We start from the raw sequence: 17,267 nt of genomic DNA on the forward strand, positions 1-17,267 counted from the left end.
GTCATACATTAAGCATATCTGTCTCAAAAGTTCTGCTATTTGAAACTGGAACGAAAGATATACAGAACTTTCATCATCTCCTAAAGTCAAGTCTGCTTTCTTAAGTATTTCTTGAATGTATGCAATGAGAACAGAGTACCTTGGAAAATATTCGAACAATATTTCATTAGCTGTTGGTTTTGGTGGTTCCTCTGGAGTTTCTGTTGTTTCAGTTCCTTCTGTAGGTTCTGTTGGAGTTTCTGCATCTCTTGACTTCAATGCTCTTGCTCTCAAAGACCTAAATGTTAGAGCACCGGGTTTTACAAAGGACTTTATAAATGCTTTAATAGTTCCTGGTAAGTTATTGTTAGCATTAAGTAAGTTCCTTATGCTTCCATCATGTACGTCCATAGCACTATGTAAAAAATCTATACTTTTCTTGTAGTCAGCAATAGACTGACTGTGATTTTTTAAAGATTTGTCAATACCTTTAAGCCAATCTTCATGCATGTCTGATACTGAGCCAAGAATATCATTTGCTTCCTTTAGTGTATTTTGTGCTTTTCGTAAAGTATCCAATCCCGTACGTGCATTGTTTGCTATACGTCTTACAGTATCTATTTGACTCCTTGTTTCTTGCATCCAACCAGATAAAGTTTTAATAGTATCCGAACCATTTGAAATGAAGTTCAAAGCATTTTTAACGTCATCTAAAGCTTCTTCACCAAGTACTGCCCATATCTTTCCGATTTGGTATTGAAGAACTCCATATGAAGCAGCTGTTAAACCAGTATTTATAAGGTCCCATATCCATGATTTAGCAGTTTTTCCATCCTTTCCATCCTTTCCATCCAAACCGTTTTCGCCTTGAGGTCCTTGTATTCCTTGTATTCCTTGTATTCCTTGTATTCCTTGTGGTCCTTGTGGTCCAGTGTCACCCTTCTCTCCTTTCAGTTCATCTTTATGTTCGTTATAATATTCTAATGTCATAAGGTGTACATCATTACTGCTACCAGCAACGCCGAGAATTTGTTTCTCATTCATGACTAAATTCTTTAGGCATTTAATGTTGTCGTCAAATCGAAAGCTCTTTAACAATTCAATGAGAACATTCAGTACTTTCACTAATGAGGCATCTACTGTAGAATTTATATATTGCACCGTTCCATCATTTATGATAGGAACTTTACTTATTGTAATGAATGGGTCATAAGTGTTAAAAGTATCGAAATCAATGACTTTTTTAGTTTTTCCATCGTCAATGACTAAATCATTGCCTTCAATGGTTAAAGTTGAGTTTTCGTTTACTAGTTCATGTGCTCTTCTTGCTTCATTTGTTTCATACGCATATGCAGCAATAGTCATATTTTAATGAGAATAAAATGTTGTTCTATTTGCAAAGTACAGACCCAAACGAATACGGGACAGTAAAGCTACAAACAAACTTAGGTCTTCAGAATGAAGCACTTGCTTTCAGAGTTGTTGACTTCAATACTATCGCTTTTCGTTATAACAGACGAAACAGATTTCATGGATTGAAATAGATGACAAAAGAAGTTTTATAACATTTCCTAACAGAGCAGAGTATAGAATAGATAAAATTGCTGGAGTCATAGATACTCTCATAAATGAAGAAACTATTAACAACATAGATGTCGAACTCTCTTCTGAGGGAACATTGAAGTTCAGTAGCAAGAAAGAGTTCAAGATAACACGAATGAGTCATAGAGTACAACTTCTTTTGGGAGCATACCATATGACATTTCCTTTGAAAAGTGTTGACAAAACGATTGAGATGAAATCTGTTCCATACGTATGTTATGGTAATTGTTTGTACATTGAGTCTAAAATAGCTAATGTCACAGGCATTTCAGGAGTTAATAGTAAAGGTTCAGTAGAATATAAATCCTTCTGTTATGCAGTCAATTCAATGTTCATTCCAAACGTTCCTGTCATAGTAACTCATTTAGGTAAATGGGTTCGCATTAGTCCTCATAATTTGAAAGACATGCAATTCAGACTTGTTGACTTTCAGGGCGAGCCTGTAGAACTGAAGGCACCAGTGCGAATGACTGTTGAAGTTGACTTTTTAGAAAATATTAAATGCAACAGCTTACAAGAGAACTCAGAGCTAAAAATATAAAGTATGAATGTTATGTATTAGGTCATGAACTTTGGTTGTTGCTGTTTGATGAAACAAATGAATTAGTTATGTCAGTCAAGAGAACAGAAAAATATTGTGTTAGTGAAAACTGCACCAAGTCAATAAGATTAGGTTTGCATTATGAAGATGAGTTCGATACTGTTGAAGAAGTTTTGGATAGATATTACAAATTGCTTTAATTTACTAAAACATATTTCAAGCAAAGTTTATATTCTGTTGAAAGTTTTGTATACTCGTTCGAATATTTATACTTAAACTCAACTCCTGGAGTACCTGGTATTTCAATGATGCGGATGTTACCTATTTTCATGAATGGTGGCGTTTGACCACAGCATTCGATTTCAGGGTCGAGATAGTCAATGACACATTGTTTCCCTGTTATTCGTGAGATAACATTTTCAAGGTCCTCCTTTGTTAGAATTATTTGGTTCTTACTTATAAGATTTGTCAAAAGCTTCTTATCGTCTTTGAGTAAAATTGTTTGGTATAACTGAAGAAGGTAATGGTCTACGTTATCTGAAGGATTTGTTTGAACATTTGTGTAAGAGTTGTCGTTGGCTTCTCTTGAAAGAATTTGGTCCAGTGGTGGATACTCTAACTTAACATCTGATGTAGCGTTAGCGTTTGAAGCTGTGTTTAAATTCACGGATTTCAGCTCTGGTTCTGGCTCTTTCAAACACTCCGAACTATAATTCTTTATGACAATATTGTTTGTCGTTCGTGAGTCAACATTTGATGTTGGTTCAATTGGAACATTAACGGCACCAGCTAAGATGGATTTGCTTCTCATTTCATATAGAATAAAAACCTTTTATATGTATGAAATGAACAATATACTCGACAAAGGTTTGAATGTAAAGCTAACGAATGAAAATATTGTTGAATTCACTGAGACAGGTGCTGTGTATAAAGATGTAGAACTACTGAACAAAAGAGCTAAGGGAAGAAGCAGGAACATGAACAAAGGGTGGAAGCCTCTAAAAATTTATGTCAATGATGGCTCAGGAGGTTCAAACATAAAGTATGCAGAAAGTTATAGAGTTTATGCTCTCAAAGGTGAAAAGCCTTCATTTAAGAACAGCTATTCTAACGCATATCCTCAAAAGCTAACGGATGGGGAAGTGGATGATATGAATGACAGCAAAAATATTAACAGAAATGGCGACAGAGATGCATGGAATTTGTTTACCATCAGTCAATTGAAGGTTAAACTTTAAAACAATGTTGGTCGTTCCCATGGAATATTTTTGACTTTAATGGTATTAGTCATGATATGAATCTCAAGGTATGAACGAGGAGAGATGAGAGACTTATATGCTTCCCAAATTTCTTCAAAAGGTAATGTTATACCTGACTGTTTCCAAATGAGTTCAATATCATAACGTGAGAAACCTTGAAAGATAACGAAGTCAGTTATGAGACGTTTTATGTTTAAAGCAAGGAAACGCCATGTTTGCATAAGTATTGCTACAGTTAAATGGTAATGTCTGACTTTAGTTATGATGTTAGCTAATGGTGAGTCAGGCTTTGACACTAAACCTTTTCCGGCGAAGTCGTCACAAACGAGCAGAGTATTTGAAGGATACTTTTTGAAGGGGTATTTTGAAAGTTTTGACAGAATGTAGTTTGTCAGTCGTTTCATATCGTAAACTTCTGAGTACTGACGTAAGTGGTGTTTGTCAATAATTCTTTCCATCTCTTCTGAAGTCTTTTGCATTCCTGACTGTATAAATTCAACGATGGCATAATATTTTCTCTTACGTCGAATGTAACGTTGAAGAAATTCAATGAGTTCACTGTCTGGAACTTTAACGACAGATGCTTGAACTTTACTCATGAATGTTTTCGCTGTTGAGTCCATAGAGTCTGAAGTTGCTGATATAATGATTTGGTCATAGTAAGAGTCGTTTCCTAAACGCTCTGTTATGAGTATATGACGAATGAGGTTGAATGTCTTACCTGAACCCATCTTTCCACAATAGAAATACACACCATTTGAACAGAACTCATAATCTTTGCTGAAAGGAAGAATAAGAGAAGAGTTAAGTTTGTCTGTAGTTTCATTCATGTCTTCATCTACGTCATGTATTAAATGTTTCATTTTATCTCCATTAAAAATGCAAGTCAGAAATATTCAGAACATAGCACCGAGTCTAACTGACAAGAGTATAAAGATATACTATGAACATGTTATGATGAAACCAACCAAAATTCAAGAAAGTCAGTATACTTATGAATATCCAAGACACTGGGTAGAGTATGTAGGAGGTGAGAAAGCTATTGAAATAAGACAAGTTAGAAGTATTCCAGCAGGAAGAACAATATTATTGAAGAACTTTAATGTTTTGAGATATAATGATGAAACAAAGAAGCAAGATAGTTTTCCTGTTGCTGTGTATGTGAACTTAGATACAGGAGATGACATGAAAGTTTTTAATACAAAGCTTCAAACGGTAGTGAGAGAACAACTTACTGCGGAAGGACATCCATTACCTTCAGAAGTTACCATAGCATATAATTTTGAAACAAACTCAATAGATTTTAAAGTCGTCTCTGCAAAGAAGTCAGGATTTACATTTAATGAAGCAGATGTATATTCGAATGAAAACTTCAAAGCTATTGCATGGTTAGATAATGACGATTGCTTTAAGAAAATATTTAAATACAGTGACTCAACGATGTCAATAGATGACCTTCGTGGAATGTTACCATCGACGTTTACAGTAGAAGGTTCAGCAGGATTGCTTACAAGATTGTCAATTGGTGGTATTTGGTCTCGTGAGAACATTGTTATAAAATCCAGTATAAGTGAATTTGCTGAAGAATCTATATTATGTCTTTCAAACTACATGTATTCACCGCCGAAGCATTATAGTATAACAAACTTTGTCAGTAAGTTTAACATAAGACTTGTCGAACCTTCTTCAATGAAAGATGTTGTGCTACCTAAAGACGGAAAGGATGGACTCATTATTGAGATGATTTTAATAGCATATTAAATGAGCTTATTCTTAAAGGTCGTTCATGATGAAATAACTGTTGTAGAAGATGTTAGCAATTGTTCAGACATTTTGAAGCGTATAGATGATATAAGAAAGAAGTTAAATAGACCGCAAAGCGGTGAGGGCGAAGCACGTGAGAATGTTTATGTTTCATTGACTTTCTCCAGTAACGAGAACTTTTATGAGATAATATTGAAGAGAGATGATTTTAATATGGGGTAAATGGTAGCTTGGGCAGCTTTAGGCGCAATGGGAACAAAAGCATTAGCATTTGGAGCAAAAGCACTTGGAGCTTATGACGCAGTAAATAAAATGAGTGGAGGAAGAGTTTCAAAGACATTAGATGCAAATAAAGGAAAGATTGGAGGCTGGGTTGCAAAGAAGTTAAGATTAAATAAAATAGGGCTCATAAATAAAGCATCCAATTTGGTTGCGACTGAGTCAGAAAATGCTTTAGGAAAGGACGATGAGTTTGCAAAACACGCAAAAGACTTTAATGACCAGATGAAAGGTGAAACAATGCATTTAAATAGAGTCGATGGAACTAAAGAAAATGTTTCTTCTCCACCAGTAGTTCTTCCGTATGGTCCCTATGGAATGTATGGAAACCCTTACGAAAGACCATTTGACCCATTGACTGGTGGAAGTAACTGGTATCATTACGGACGAAGAAGAAAGACAGTCAAGTTGGAGACAGACGTGAAGAAAGCAACTAAAAAGAAACCAAGGAAGAGAGTTATAAAGCAATGAATTCAACAGGGTGAAAAAACAGGTGAAAAAAGAGGTGAGATCTCACCACTTCACCTAAATTTAAATGGATGTTTTCATACGTGTGAGGGTGGTGATATCATTAATTTTTAAGTTTATTTTTAAGTTTACTGAAATTTTTTATTTGGATGTAATGACAGAACAAAAGCAACTCATTCGAATTCCACAGTATAACAAACATACATTTAAACATTTATTCTTCCTTCCTGAGCATAACATGTTCTTTCAAATACATCCGAGACCAGTTGACTTTTCATTGACTGTGTATAAAGATAGAAATAGTTATATCATTAAACCATATGATGACGAAGGTAAGTTATGTAATTGTACGTTAAGAAGTTAGAGAAAGTTTATGGCTTCAAGTATGACTACAATAGGGTTAACACTGATGATGAAGATATTGAGGAAAATTTATGAGAACATTAGTGAAGTCGTTAGTGAGAACGATAGTGAGAACGTTTATTTTTTACATTAGTGAGTTCGTTAGTGAAGTGGTTGGCGGCTTTGTAAATATTTAAGATTAAATTAGTTTTTGCGTTCATGTTGTAAAATATACGTTAACGGTTTTGTAAAGTGTCAAATTCACAAGTATTGGGTATGGTGGAACGCAGTGCCACCATACCCAAGACTTGTATACTAACTACTCATTCGTTCTGTCAAAGACGACATGTACCAAATGCAAAGTATAATGAACGCTCTTCGTTCTACAAAGCAAGCATATCATTGGTTTGAAAACCAACAGACAAAAGAACTTTTAGAAGAATTTCCTCATATGTTTGCTACCCTCGGAAAACCGAGGGAAGAGATTCCGTACGAAAATCGCAAGAATTTGGCTCCGGGTTTGAAAGGATATTATATTCATAGACTTTTAGTAAATGCTGTAGCAATGTGGGCTTCACCTCGTTATGCTTGTTATATTTTCATGATGTTAGATGAACTATATAAAGCAGAACGTGGAGAGATGGAAAAGAAACTTCAAGCAAAAGATGAAGTCATTGAATCCAAAGACAAAGCATACAGAAAAGAATACCACGTTCAGTACCAAAAGGAAAGGAAAAAGCTATAAGTATATGATTTACGCTGAAGAGATGGAGAAAGGAAGAAGATAAAGATATGATTATGTTGCATTTAGTCAGAAGAAACAACAAGAGCTTTTACGACTTAGCTAAAATATATAAATCTGACAGAAACTGGTTCTATCGTGAAAACTTACCGATTTCAATGACACCGAATGAGCAAATAAAGGAAATTGTCAAAAATACTCTTCCTCAAACACACTATGACATCAAAGGTTGCACAATACTTACATTCAAAGAAGACTTACCATTACTGAAGGAAAAAATAACAGAATATTTCGATAACTTCAAAGAGGAAGAATGAAAAAATATCGTAAGTTTATTTTGTTTTTACCATTTAATTGTTTCCATAAACGCTCCATGTCGAACATAATTGACGAAGTGCAAATCTTCACTTCGTCACTCATAACACAAAAATAGTGTATTTTAAACGAAGTGCAAATCTTCACTTCGTCACTCATAACACAAAAATAGTGTATTTTAAACGAAGTGCAAATCTTCACTTCGTCACTCATAACACAAAAATAGTGTATTTTAAACGAAGTGCAAATCTTCACTTCGTCACTCATAACACAAAAATAGTGTATTTTAAACGAAGTGCAAATCTTCACTTCGTCACTCATAACACAAAAATAGTGTATTTTAAACGAAGTGCAAATCTTCACTTCGTCACTCATAACACAAAAATAGTGTATTTTAAACGAAGTGCAAATCTTCACTTCGTCACTCATAACACAAAAATAGTGTATTTTAAACGAAGTGCAAATCTTCACTTCGTCACTCATAACACAAAAATAGTGTATTTTAAACGAAGTGCAAATCTTCACTTCGTCACTCATAACACAAAAATAGTGTATTTTAAACGAAGTGCAAATCTTCACTTCGTCACTCATAACACAAAAATAGTGTATTTTAAACGAAGTGCAAATCTTCACTTCGTCAAGTTTATTTTGTTTTTACCATTTAATTGTTGTAAAATGTCGATATGAAGACTAACCAAAAATATATTTTTGCTTAAATAGCTTCAGGGTCAATTTCTTCAACCATTTCACTTCCTTCGTCAATGTCAATAGAAGCTTCTTCAACCTTTGGTAGGATTTTATGGAGTGTATCTTTATTCGTTATCATCCTCAGAGATGAAGGATAATATTTAACGACATTTTCTCCTTTCTTGAATTCTTTCTGCTGCGTTAAATCTAAAACAATGCTGAAAAATTCAACGTTAGAGTTCTTCATAATCGTATAATGAGAATCTTTAATATTTACATATATTCCTTTATGTTTAAGTAATACTGCTATTTCATGTGGTGTGTAACGTTTTCTGTCAATAACGATAGCATATGGTTTAACAAACGATGTATATAATCCTTTCACAGACTTTTTATTGAATATAACGTTCACATTTATCGCGTTACTGAACTCATTCTTGATGGCAGTAGCGAGAGCATTGTATGAAAAGAACTTGTAATCTTGCATGTGTTTCATTATAATAAAAAGTTTGAAATATTTTAAAACTAACCTTAAAAAATCTAAGCTAATTTTTTCTAAGAAATTTTTTTATTTCCTACTAAAGATGTATCGGAAGTTGTCTAAGTTAGAACACTCGGAAATAAAACAACTTCTTACAGAAGCTAACATAGAAGTAGCAAAGCATTACGCAACAAACAAAAAAGCACTCGCTGACTTCATTAAAGACTACAATGGTGCAATAAGTTATGATAGAATTCATGAGTTCATAAAGCCGCAACGCGGCGAGGACGAAGTCCATGTAAGAGCATTTCCTTTAAATGACGTTGCTATTGACTTATATCATAGACGTTCAGTACCACATGAAGTAAGAAGAGAAATGTTTGATATAACAAATGCGAACGTTGGTGAAACAAGAAGAAGAGACGACACACTGAAACAACAGAGAAGAGAGATGTTTAAAAGTGCTATAGAACAAGTTCGCAAAGCTAACGATGTCATTCGTTCCATTGACGACAAACCAAAAGAAGGTGAGAGATGGTTAAAGAAAGATGAAGAGAATAGGAAGAGAAATGTGAAGTCAGGCAATAGACTCATTGACTTTAACATCGAAGCTTTAGATGAACCAAACAGAGACTACTTACACAAACATTTCGGTAAGGTTTTCATGAGACTCTTAGAGAAGATTAAAATAAACTCCCAACAAAGATGGATGGTATGTTATAAACTTGGTGGAAAGTATGAATGTTCTACGTTAAACCTCAATAATATTGGAACATTACTACATCAGCTCTTGAAGGAGAACTTTATATCAGAGATAGAAGCAAATGCTGCAGGTATTTTTGAAATGCACTATGACTTCTTCTTGACAAACATAAAGAATCTTACTGAAATAAAGATGTATGATTTAACAGAATATGAAGGCTTAACGATGTCAGATGTAAAGAAAGGCAAACCAAAAAAGAGACCATATAGAGATGAAAGCACACTGACAAATGACCAGAAAGCCATTTTGGAAGCTCTTAAGCAAACAGGAAACCCAGCACTTATAGAAAGCTTTTGGAAAGATAATGGTGAAAAGAAGTTTTATAAGAAGAGAAGCGGTCAGTTCTGGAAGTATCTTTGCACATTACCTATAAATCTTGAACGCTACCAAATCTTCAATGAACTGAACAAAAGAACTGCAACACTTATGACAGAAGATAACTGCTTCGTTTATGCTTGCATTCAGGCTGGAGTAAATGAAGAAACTATTGACCACATGAGAGAAGTCATTCGTGTTAGAGACTTTCCTCAAAGTAAAGTACAAGAAATTTCTGACGCAACAGGTATAGCATTTAATGTTACCATTGGTTACTTCAATGACTCAAGACATAATGAAATAAAGAGATACATACCAAAAGAATGTGAAACTGTTCGAACTATTGACTTACTTCTTGTTGAAGACCACTACATGTTAAATGAAAGACTTCCAATGACAACATATTTCATTCGAAACTATAAAGAAATTCTCAAAGCTTGTGGTGGAATGAACATTGAGAAACAGATGAAAATATATACAATGAGAGATGGTAAATACATTGTTCGCATGGATAGAACTACACCGTTATGGGATGTTATGAAAACATTGTGGGAGTGCAAATATTTCGAACCTATTTCTTATGGAGAACTTTTCACATATACGACTGACTTATATAAACAGAACCTTGCACCATTTAAAGATTTGACATATGCTCCAAAGTATTGTGTACAACTGAAGAAGAAAGCCGAGTCAAAAGAAGTAAATAAAAATAAGTGCAAGTTCATTCCTGAGCACGTTTTCTTTGCTGACTTTGAGTGTAGTACCGATGGCTTTCATAAAGCTTTTAACATATGTTACGACAGTGAAGATGGTTCAGTGAGTGAAAGCATTTGGGGTCAGAACTGTGCAACAGAATTTTTGGAACGACTTCCTGACAAGAGTTTAATATATTTCCATAACCTCAGCTATGATATAAACTTCATCTTAAGACACATGACAGAAGTGAAAGGAACTCCCATCATTAAAGGTTCACGAACAATGCAAATAACTGGCTTATATAAAGGAAGGGCACTTATTATAAAAGACTCTTACAGTGTTATAAATAAGAAACTTAAACTATTTCCTGCTATGTTTAACTTACAAACAGGACCGAAAGAAGTATTTCCATATAACTACTACAGCAGTACTTTGTTAGCAAATGACAACAGAATTGGTGTCATTTCTAAGCTTGTAAGTTTATCCGGATGCAGATACATTCATGAAAAACATAGATTCCATCAAAGGTTGCAGAATAGATGAAAACCATTTCGACTTAGAAAAATATAGCACATTTTACTGCAAACAAGATGTAAGAATTTTAAGAGAAGGTTTTGTAAAGTTCCGCAATGACTTATTGAAAGAGTTTGATTTAAACGTATATGACTACGTTAGTATTTGTTCTATTGCTAACAAATTGTTTGAGAACAGAGTGTACTTCCCGAATGGAAATTTATATGACCTCTCAAATAAACCAAGAGAATTTATTTCACGCTGTATTCAAGGTGGAAGATGTATGCTGTCAGATAACATGAAACAAAAGAGCGAAAAGAAACTCATTGCTGACTTCGATGCTGTTTCATTATATCCCTCAGCTATCGCGAGACTTTATACTTTAGAAGGAATTCCAAAAGTATTGAAGGATGAGATGTTAAGCACAGAGTATCTCATGAGACATTTATTCGATGACGACCAAAAGGAACCCATTGGTGAAAAGTTTATGTCCGGCTTCTTTGTTCTCATTAAGATAACAGAGATTGGAATACATAGACACTTTCCTTTAATAGTTTGTGACCCTGAACTAAATCCAGAACTTAACGTTCCCAGAAGTTCAAACACTTGCTGTTTAATGTATGTTGACCATATAACATTACAAGACCTCATAAAATATCAAGGTGTCAAATGTGAAGTGTTGCAAGGATACTATTACGATGGAAACAGAGATATTAGAATAAGAGATGAAGTAAAGAAGTTGTTTGAGTTAAGGTTAAAGTATAAGAAAGAAGGAAATCCTTTGCAAGAAAATATAAAGCTCATTCTGAACAGTATTTATGGCAAAACTACTCTATCTCCTATTGAGTCAAAAATAACCATAGTAGATGACAAAGATGCTATAAGATATGCTATAAGAAACTACAACCATATAGTGAAGTTCGAAGGTTTGGATGGTTCAGATAAAACTATTTTCAAGCTAACCAAAAGCATTTGCAGACACTTTAACTTTTGCCCACTTGGTGTTAACATTCTGTCTATGTCGAAGAGAATAATGTGTGAAGTATTCTGTACTGCTGAAGACTTAGGAATGGACATCTTTTATAGCGATACGGACAGTATGCATCTCTACAATGAAGATATCCCTCGTTTAGCTGAAGAGTTTGAGAAACGTTATGGAAGAGTTCTCATTGGTAAAAAACCTTGGTCAATTTCATTCTGACTTCGCAGAAATAACACCTGGAAAACAAAGTTTAGCATACAAGTCAATATTTTGTGGAAAGAAGACTTATATAGACTTACTCACGAATGATTTAAATGAAGTTGCATTTCACTGCAGAATGAAAGGCGTGAAGCAAGATGTTATTGCTTTAACCGCTAATGAAATGTTTCCTGACTCTGTTCAGTGTTTCTATGATGAAGATAAAGGTTTAATGGTTCCGCAAGGAAAATTTGACAAAGACTCTGAGTTCAGTGTTATGAAGTTATATAAAGCACTTTATGATGGTCAAGAGATTGGATTTGACTTATGTAAGTCATGTCAACCTTGCTTTGAAGAGAAGTTTAACTTCTCAATAACGACTAAAACAAGCTTTATTCGTAAGTTGAAGTTCTGAGGTCATTTATTTTTGTCAGCAATGAGGTCATTCGTGATAAAAATAAAACTAGCGGCAAGGGCGAAGCCCATGTGGTCATTTACAATACTGCGATGGTAGAGTTTAAGAGTTGTGCTTCAATATAGAGACAGTCCTTATGGTCTGGAGGTAAGAACACTGGGCAGTTATGGTCATGAGTGGAGAACATGTCTATCCAAAACTCACGATTGAAGCCAGTTAATTTATAGTATTTAGGGTTAGGAAGTGGTGAAGTTCTTGTATGACCAATGAACTCATTTTCAACTCCCTTACTTAAGTTTGAATATAATATAGCTTGCTTTCTATCCCAAATGCCAGGTGTTACAATCTTTGAAAATTCATTTTTCCTCGGAAGCATTGCATCATAATTGAAAACATTCTTGAAATCATCATTGGGTTCAGAGATTTGAAACCTTATACGTAATGGATTTTCTTTCTTTTTAGCTACTTCATTGAATGGTGAATATATAACAAACTGACAGTCATGAGTTCCATCTTCATTTTCATTAAATTCATAATGAAAGTCTATAAGTTGTGGCCGACTACCTTCTTCCTTCAGTTGTGCAAGAAACTCACGTAAAGGCTGTAAAGTTTGTACTTCAATGTTGAACTTTTTCTCGAACATCTCATTAAATGAAATCATACATTGCAACAATGTTGTATCGTCTTTAAAGTATTTGTATATGTGAATGTTTTGGGCGCTTAAAGACTGTTCGTCATTTTCTATCTCGACTTGAAGTATAAAGTCAACCTTTCTAAAAGCACGTGTTATATACATAGATGTTATGCCAATGTACTTCTCTTCATTTATGTTCACAATCCAGTCTGTTGGAAACTTAAACGTTACTCTGTTCCCCTTTATTTTGACGTCAGGGTTTTCACTACTGAACGCAACAGTTAAAGGTATTTGTCTATACATTTAATTCGGATAAAAATAAACCATTTACTCTTTCTTTGCTTCAGCTTCTTTAGCTTTTGCTTCAGCTTCTTCTCTAGCTTTCTTCGCCAGCAAACGTGGGTTCTTTTGTCTTCCAGCAGCTAATGCAGCAAGTTGTTTTTCACTAAGTTTTCTCTTTGGTCTCTCTGGCTTTTGTTCTTGTTTTTGTTCCTTCAGTTCGGATAAAATTTGCTCGCGAATTTCTTTCTTCAATGCTTCAACATCTATGACCCCTTGGGTCTTGTCCATATGACTTGTCTGAGTCATTTGACTGCAGATAAAAAACAAAATTAAAACTTTAACCGATGTAAAATGAGCTTGTCAAAATCAGAGCGAGAGTCTATTATATTAAATGACGCAAGAGGAATACAACATCCTTTCTATTACGTAAGTCAGAGTAAAGATGGTAAAATATACGTAAGAAAAAGAAAGGTTCCATTAGCGAATGCAGAGAGCGACAACATTAAGGTGCATGGCACCGAGGGTGAAGACCACGAAGCCCATATAAAACCTTCTGTTCAAACTGAGCCACCAAAAGAACCAGAAGAAAAGAAGCCAGATGTACTTTCAATAATGAACCAAGAGCTTATTGCAAAGTTCGTGAATTTCATTGAAAAACAAACCGAGTCAAAGAATCCTGACCCGCCAGTGAAAGAAGTTGAGACAAAAGAGAATGTACAGTTCATTGAAAATGTCAAGAAACAACTTCCACCACGAATGCCAAGAAGAAGAGTGAGAATAATGAAGTAAATAGATATTTTTATCTGAAGTAAATACATGCAGAACGAACAGTTAAACGAATTTACTCCAGCAGAGCATATTCATCAGATTCGCTCATATTTCGATATCATAGACAATGCAGTTCAAATTGGTGACACTAATAGAAAATATTCTGACGCAAAGATTCCATCACAACCTGGAACTGCTAAAGATAACACATGGGTAACATTCAATCTCTCACCTCCTGGTGAAAATATGTTGGACCTTTACAATACATTCATTACGTATAAAATGGAAGGTCAATTTATTGCAGATAAAGAAATTGGTTCAGGTTCCAATAAAACAAACCCACCAGGATTTTGGATTGGTTTCGATGACGCTTTCTATGCAGTTGCTGGATATCAAATCCTTGCAAATGGTCGTATCGTATATTCTCAAGACAACGCAAGAGAAGAAGCATATATAACTTCAAACTCACAAACTACCGAACAAATAAAGAAAGTAGATGTTTTCTCAAAGACTCGACATGAAGATGTATGGAGTCATTCGGGAACATGCAGAACAGGACAAATTGTTAGTGGTCCAATTACAGCAGGAAAATCATTTGATTTTAAGCTTCGTTTAAGAATTCCTGTTAGAAGATTCCATCCATTAGAAGCTATTCGATTTATTCCAGCTTTTGCAGGAAACATTCAGCTTAAAGTAAAGTTCAGTAGCGACGCCTTACAATGCATATCTATATCTGTAAATGATATCATTGCTTTCAATCCAACTCTTAAAGTTGCATTTGCTTCAGATTCAAATCCACCGACAAATAAATTTGTTCCATGGAATGAACCATTCACTATGATAACGAAGGCAATAGAAGCTAGTGGAACAGTTACTATTACAACTGTAACCCAGCAACTATTTCGAACAAAGATGGATTTTAATGAATGTTTCATTCATCCAAAGTCATTCTCTTTAGACCCTAACATTTATACAGAACTTGTAGAACATTATACAAACGAGGCTTTATGTTTTCCTGTTAAAGTTATGGATTGGATTCCTATGGACGGTTCATTCTCAAAGAATACAGATAGTTCAAGTGCAACATTTACAGCAGCTTATACGCCTATTAATGTTAAAAGTATTTGGGCACTATTTAGAAAGAAAGACAACTATTATGTTAATTTTGAGAACCCTAAGTTTAAATATCTTCAGCTTTCCATGGGAGCTTATGGAAATATGCCTGCAGAACCTGAAAAATCATATGGACCTGTATTTTATGAAATGGTTGCGAACGCCTGCAATACAAACAATGATATGATTGGATTTAATGAAGATGTTATGAGGTCATTGGTGGATGATGGTAGTGTGGAACATAAATGGGATAGCTATGACAACACACATTTCTTATGTGGTTTTCCAACAGAAGTGGACTTTTGCTTCCAACAAGGTCAAACATCTACTGCTCCAATAACATACAAATTGTCTGTTAAAGGACCTATTGAACTAGCAACTGAAAATGTACCAAAGCCACTTATTGGATTTATGAGGGATTGTTGCTTTGCCATTCAGGTGCGTGCTAATGGCATCCCCATAATAAGATTAGATGACTATAACTTAGCTACGGACGACAGTGAGGAATAAAGGGTGAACGTTTATTTTTAAAGCTTATAAATGAGTTCTTCATCAAGCTCTCGTGAACCTTCACCATCTATGAAACAAACTTTACCAAACGATTATGGAGCACCTATTGAATATTTCTTACGAGCTGCACAATGGCAAAGAGCAGTCTCACCAAGGTTAGGTGTTCCACCAGCTCCTGTCAAAAATAGCATTTGGTCAAGTCCTTATATAAAATATGGTCTCCCACTAGGTTTGCTAGCTACAGCAGGAGCAGTAATGATGTTGAAAAGAAATAAAGCAAATGTTGTAAATAATACTGAAGTAGCTGAAATTAAACAAACTCCAACACCTTCGCCAAAACCAACGCCTTCACAAACAACACCTTCAATGACTCCTGAACCTATGGAAGTACAAACTCCTGTTCAAAAGTCAACTCCAAAACCGACTCCAACATTTAAACCAGAACCTACACCACAAATAAATCGTAAAACTCCTGCGTTTCCTTACTGAAAAAATAACGTTATTTTTATTTAATATTAAAATTTTTATTTGATTGAAATGACAAATAAAGTCACTGAAGCAATGAAACAAAAGTTTTGGTAGAATACATTAAATCAGGAACTATTCCAGAAGGTTTTTACATTCATACTATGAAGGATGGTAGAGTTCAGTTTAGAAAGATAAAGCAACCATTAGATAAAGAAGGAATTTTGAGAAAGATTAAACTTCATGAGGACAACATTGCTGAACTTAAGAAGAAGTTAGAAGAGTTGGAGAAAGGAAGAGAGTTATAAAGTAATGAATTCAACAGGGTGAAAAAACAGGTGAAAAAAGAGGTGAGATCTCACCACTTCACCTAAATTTAAATGGATGTTTTCATACGTGTGAGGGTGGTGATATCATTAATTTTTTATTTTATTTTTAAGTTTATTTTTTATTTTATTTGGATGTAATGACGAAAACTATTGAGATAACAAACTACAACGGTCATGAGTTCAAGAATTTGTTCTTCGTTCCTCGTGAAAATACATTCTATCAGATACGAGGGAGAAAGGGTAAAGTTAGTTTGAGCGTTTATGAAGGAATGAAGAATGGAAAGTTTATACAAGCATACGATACAAACGGTAAACGTGTTTCATTAGCTTTGTCAAAACTTACAGGTATAAACTATGACAGTGATTTTGACTCTGACGATTGGAGCGACAGCAGCGATACTGAAGAATATGAACTATTGTGTGAAGCACAGCAATGGGAAGAGTTGCAATACTTTTGTAAGTGAGAACGTTTATTTTTTACAGTAGTGAGGTGAAGTGGTTGGCGGCTTTATAAATATTTAAGGTTAAGTTGGTGTTTGTGTTGTAAAATATACGTTACTGGTTTTGTAAAGTGTCAAAACAGCTAAGTTGTGTACGGAGGCGCGCAGTGCCTCAGTACACGACTTAGGTATACTAACTAGGTTATAAAAAAGTTTTAGAGAGTTACATACATGATGACACAGTTTCATTTCACGATATGCTTAAATTATACGAAAAAGAGAATCTTTTCAAAATTCGGCGAGATCCAGAAAAAATTGATGAACATCCAAATCAGTATGTTTCCCAATACGTAAATCAGCAATGGCATACTGATTTAAAAAGCTT

The 17,267-nt window shown here is 34.5% G+C and overlaps 10 protein-coding genes and 2 pseudogenes across 12 annotated transcripts, besides 4 other annotated features; 7 read left to right on the plus strand and 5 right to left on the minus strand.

Annotated features, from left to right (window-relative positions):
- Positions 1-6,555: part of a mobile genetic element that runs on past the window's edge.
- Positions 1-16,579: part of a mobile genetic element that runs on past the window's edge.
- On the minus strand, positions 385-1,344 carry TVAGG3_0306990 (organellar and viral DNA polymerase type B; the record flags this gene model as incomplete). Its single annotated transcript, XM_051229702.1, has 1 exon — positions 385-1,344. A coding segment is annotated over one exon (960 nt), but the record flags the coding sequence as incomplete, so codon positions are not given.
- Positions 2,319-2,933, minus strand: TVAGG3_0307000 (uncharacterized protein; the record flags this gene model as incomplete). Its single annotated transcript, XM_051229703.1, has 1 exon — positions 2,319-2,933. One exon carries the CDS (start codon positions 2,931-2,933, stop codon positions 2,319-2,321), a length of 615 nt encoding a protein of 204 aa, XP_051099433.1.
- Positions 3,396-4,211, minus strand: TVAGG3_0307010 (protein of unknown function, DUF4106 family; the record flags this gene model as incomplete). The annotated part of the gene is made up of 1 exon (XM_051229704.1): positions 3,396-4,211. A coding segment is annotated over one exon (816 nt), but the record flags the coding sequence as incomplete, so codon positions are not given.
- Positions 5,368-5,895, plus strand: TVAGG3_0307020 (protein of unknown function, DUF4107 family; the record flags this gene model as incomplete). The annotated part of the gene is made up of 1 exon (XM_051229705.1): positions 5,368-5,895. The coding sequence occupies one exon, from the start codon at positions 5,368-5,370 to the stop codon at positions 5,893-5,895; it is 528 nt and encodes a 175-aa protein (XP_051099435.1).
- Positions 5,896-6,555: a terminal%2Cinverted (terminal inverted repeat of Maverick-1C transposon ID:TVAGG3_0306840).
- Positions 6,581-7,034, plus strand: TVAGG3_0307030 (annotated as a pseudogene). The gene has a single exon. A coding segment is annotated over exon 1 (454 nt).
- TVAGG3_0307040 (organellar and viral DNA polymerase type B) lies at positions 8,563-10,393 on the plus strand (the record flags this gene model as incomplete). Its single annotated transcript, XM_051229706.1, has 1 exon — positions 8,563-10,393. A coding segment is annotated over one exon (1,831 nt), but the record flags the coding sequence as incomplete, so codon positions are not given.
- Positions 11,363-12,098, plus strand: TVAGG3_0307050 (annotated as a pseudogene). The gene has a single exon. A coding segment is annotated over exon 1 (736 nt).
- Positions 12,421-12,984, minus strand: TVAGG3_0307060 (uncharacterized protein; the record flags this gene model as incomplete). Its single annotated transcript, XM_051229707.1, has 1 exon — positions 12,421-12,984. The coding sequence occupies one exon, from the start codon at positions 12,982-12,984 to the stop codon at positions 12,421-12,423; it is 564 nt and encodes a 187-aa protein (XP_051099437.1).
- On the minus strand, positions 13,303-13,563 carry TVAGG3_0307070 (uncharacterized protein; the record flags this gene model as incomplete). The annotated part of the gene is made up of 1 exon (XM_051229708.1): positions 13,303-13,563. The coding sequence occupies one exon, from the start codon at positions 13,561-13,563 to the stop codon at positions 13,303-13,305; it is 261 nt and encodes an 86-aa protein (XP_051099438.1).
- TVAGG3_0307080 (uncharacterized protein) lies at positions 14,272-15,097 on the plus strand (the record flags this gene model as incomplete). The annotated part of the gene is made up of 1 exon (XM_051229709.1): positions 14,272-15,097. A coding segment is annotated over one exon (826 nt), but the record flags the coding sequence as incomplete, so codon positions are not given.
- On the plus strand, positions 15,679-16,137 carry TVAGG3_0307090 (repellent protein 1 family; the record flags this gene model as incomplete). Its single annotated transcript, XM_001299437.2, has 1 exon — positions 15,679-16,137. The coding sequence occupies one exon, from the start codon at positions 15,679-15,681 to the stop codon at positions 16,135-16,137; it is 459 nt and encodes a 152-aa protein (XP_001299438.1).
- Positions 16,404-16,579: a terminal%2Cinverted (terminal inverted repeat of Maverick-1A transposon ID:TVAGG3_0306720).
- Positions 16,580-16,906, plus strand: TVAGG3_0307100 (uncharacterized protein; the record flags this gene model as incomplete). The annotated part of the gene is made up of 1 exon (XM_001299438.1): positions 16,580-16,906. The coding sequence occupies one exon, from the start codon at positions 16,580-16,582 to the stop codon at positions 16,904-16,906; it is 327 nt and encodes a 108-aa protein (XP_001299439.1).
- Positions 16,907-17,267: the final 361 nt, after the last annotated feature.

This window comes from Trichomonas vaginalis, chromosome V (genome assembly GCF_026262505.1).
Source record: "Trichomonas vaginalis G3 chromosome V, whole genome shotgun sequence".
NCBI classification, from domain to species: domain Eukaryota; phylum Parabasalia; order Trichomonadida; family Trichomonadidae; genus Trichomonas; species Trichomonas vaginalis.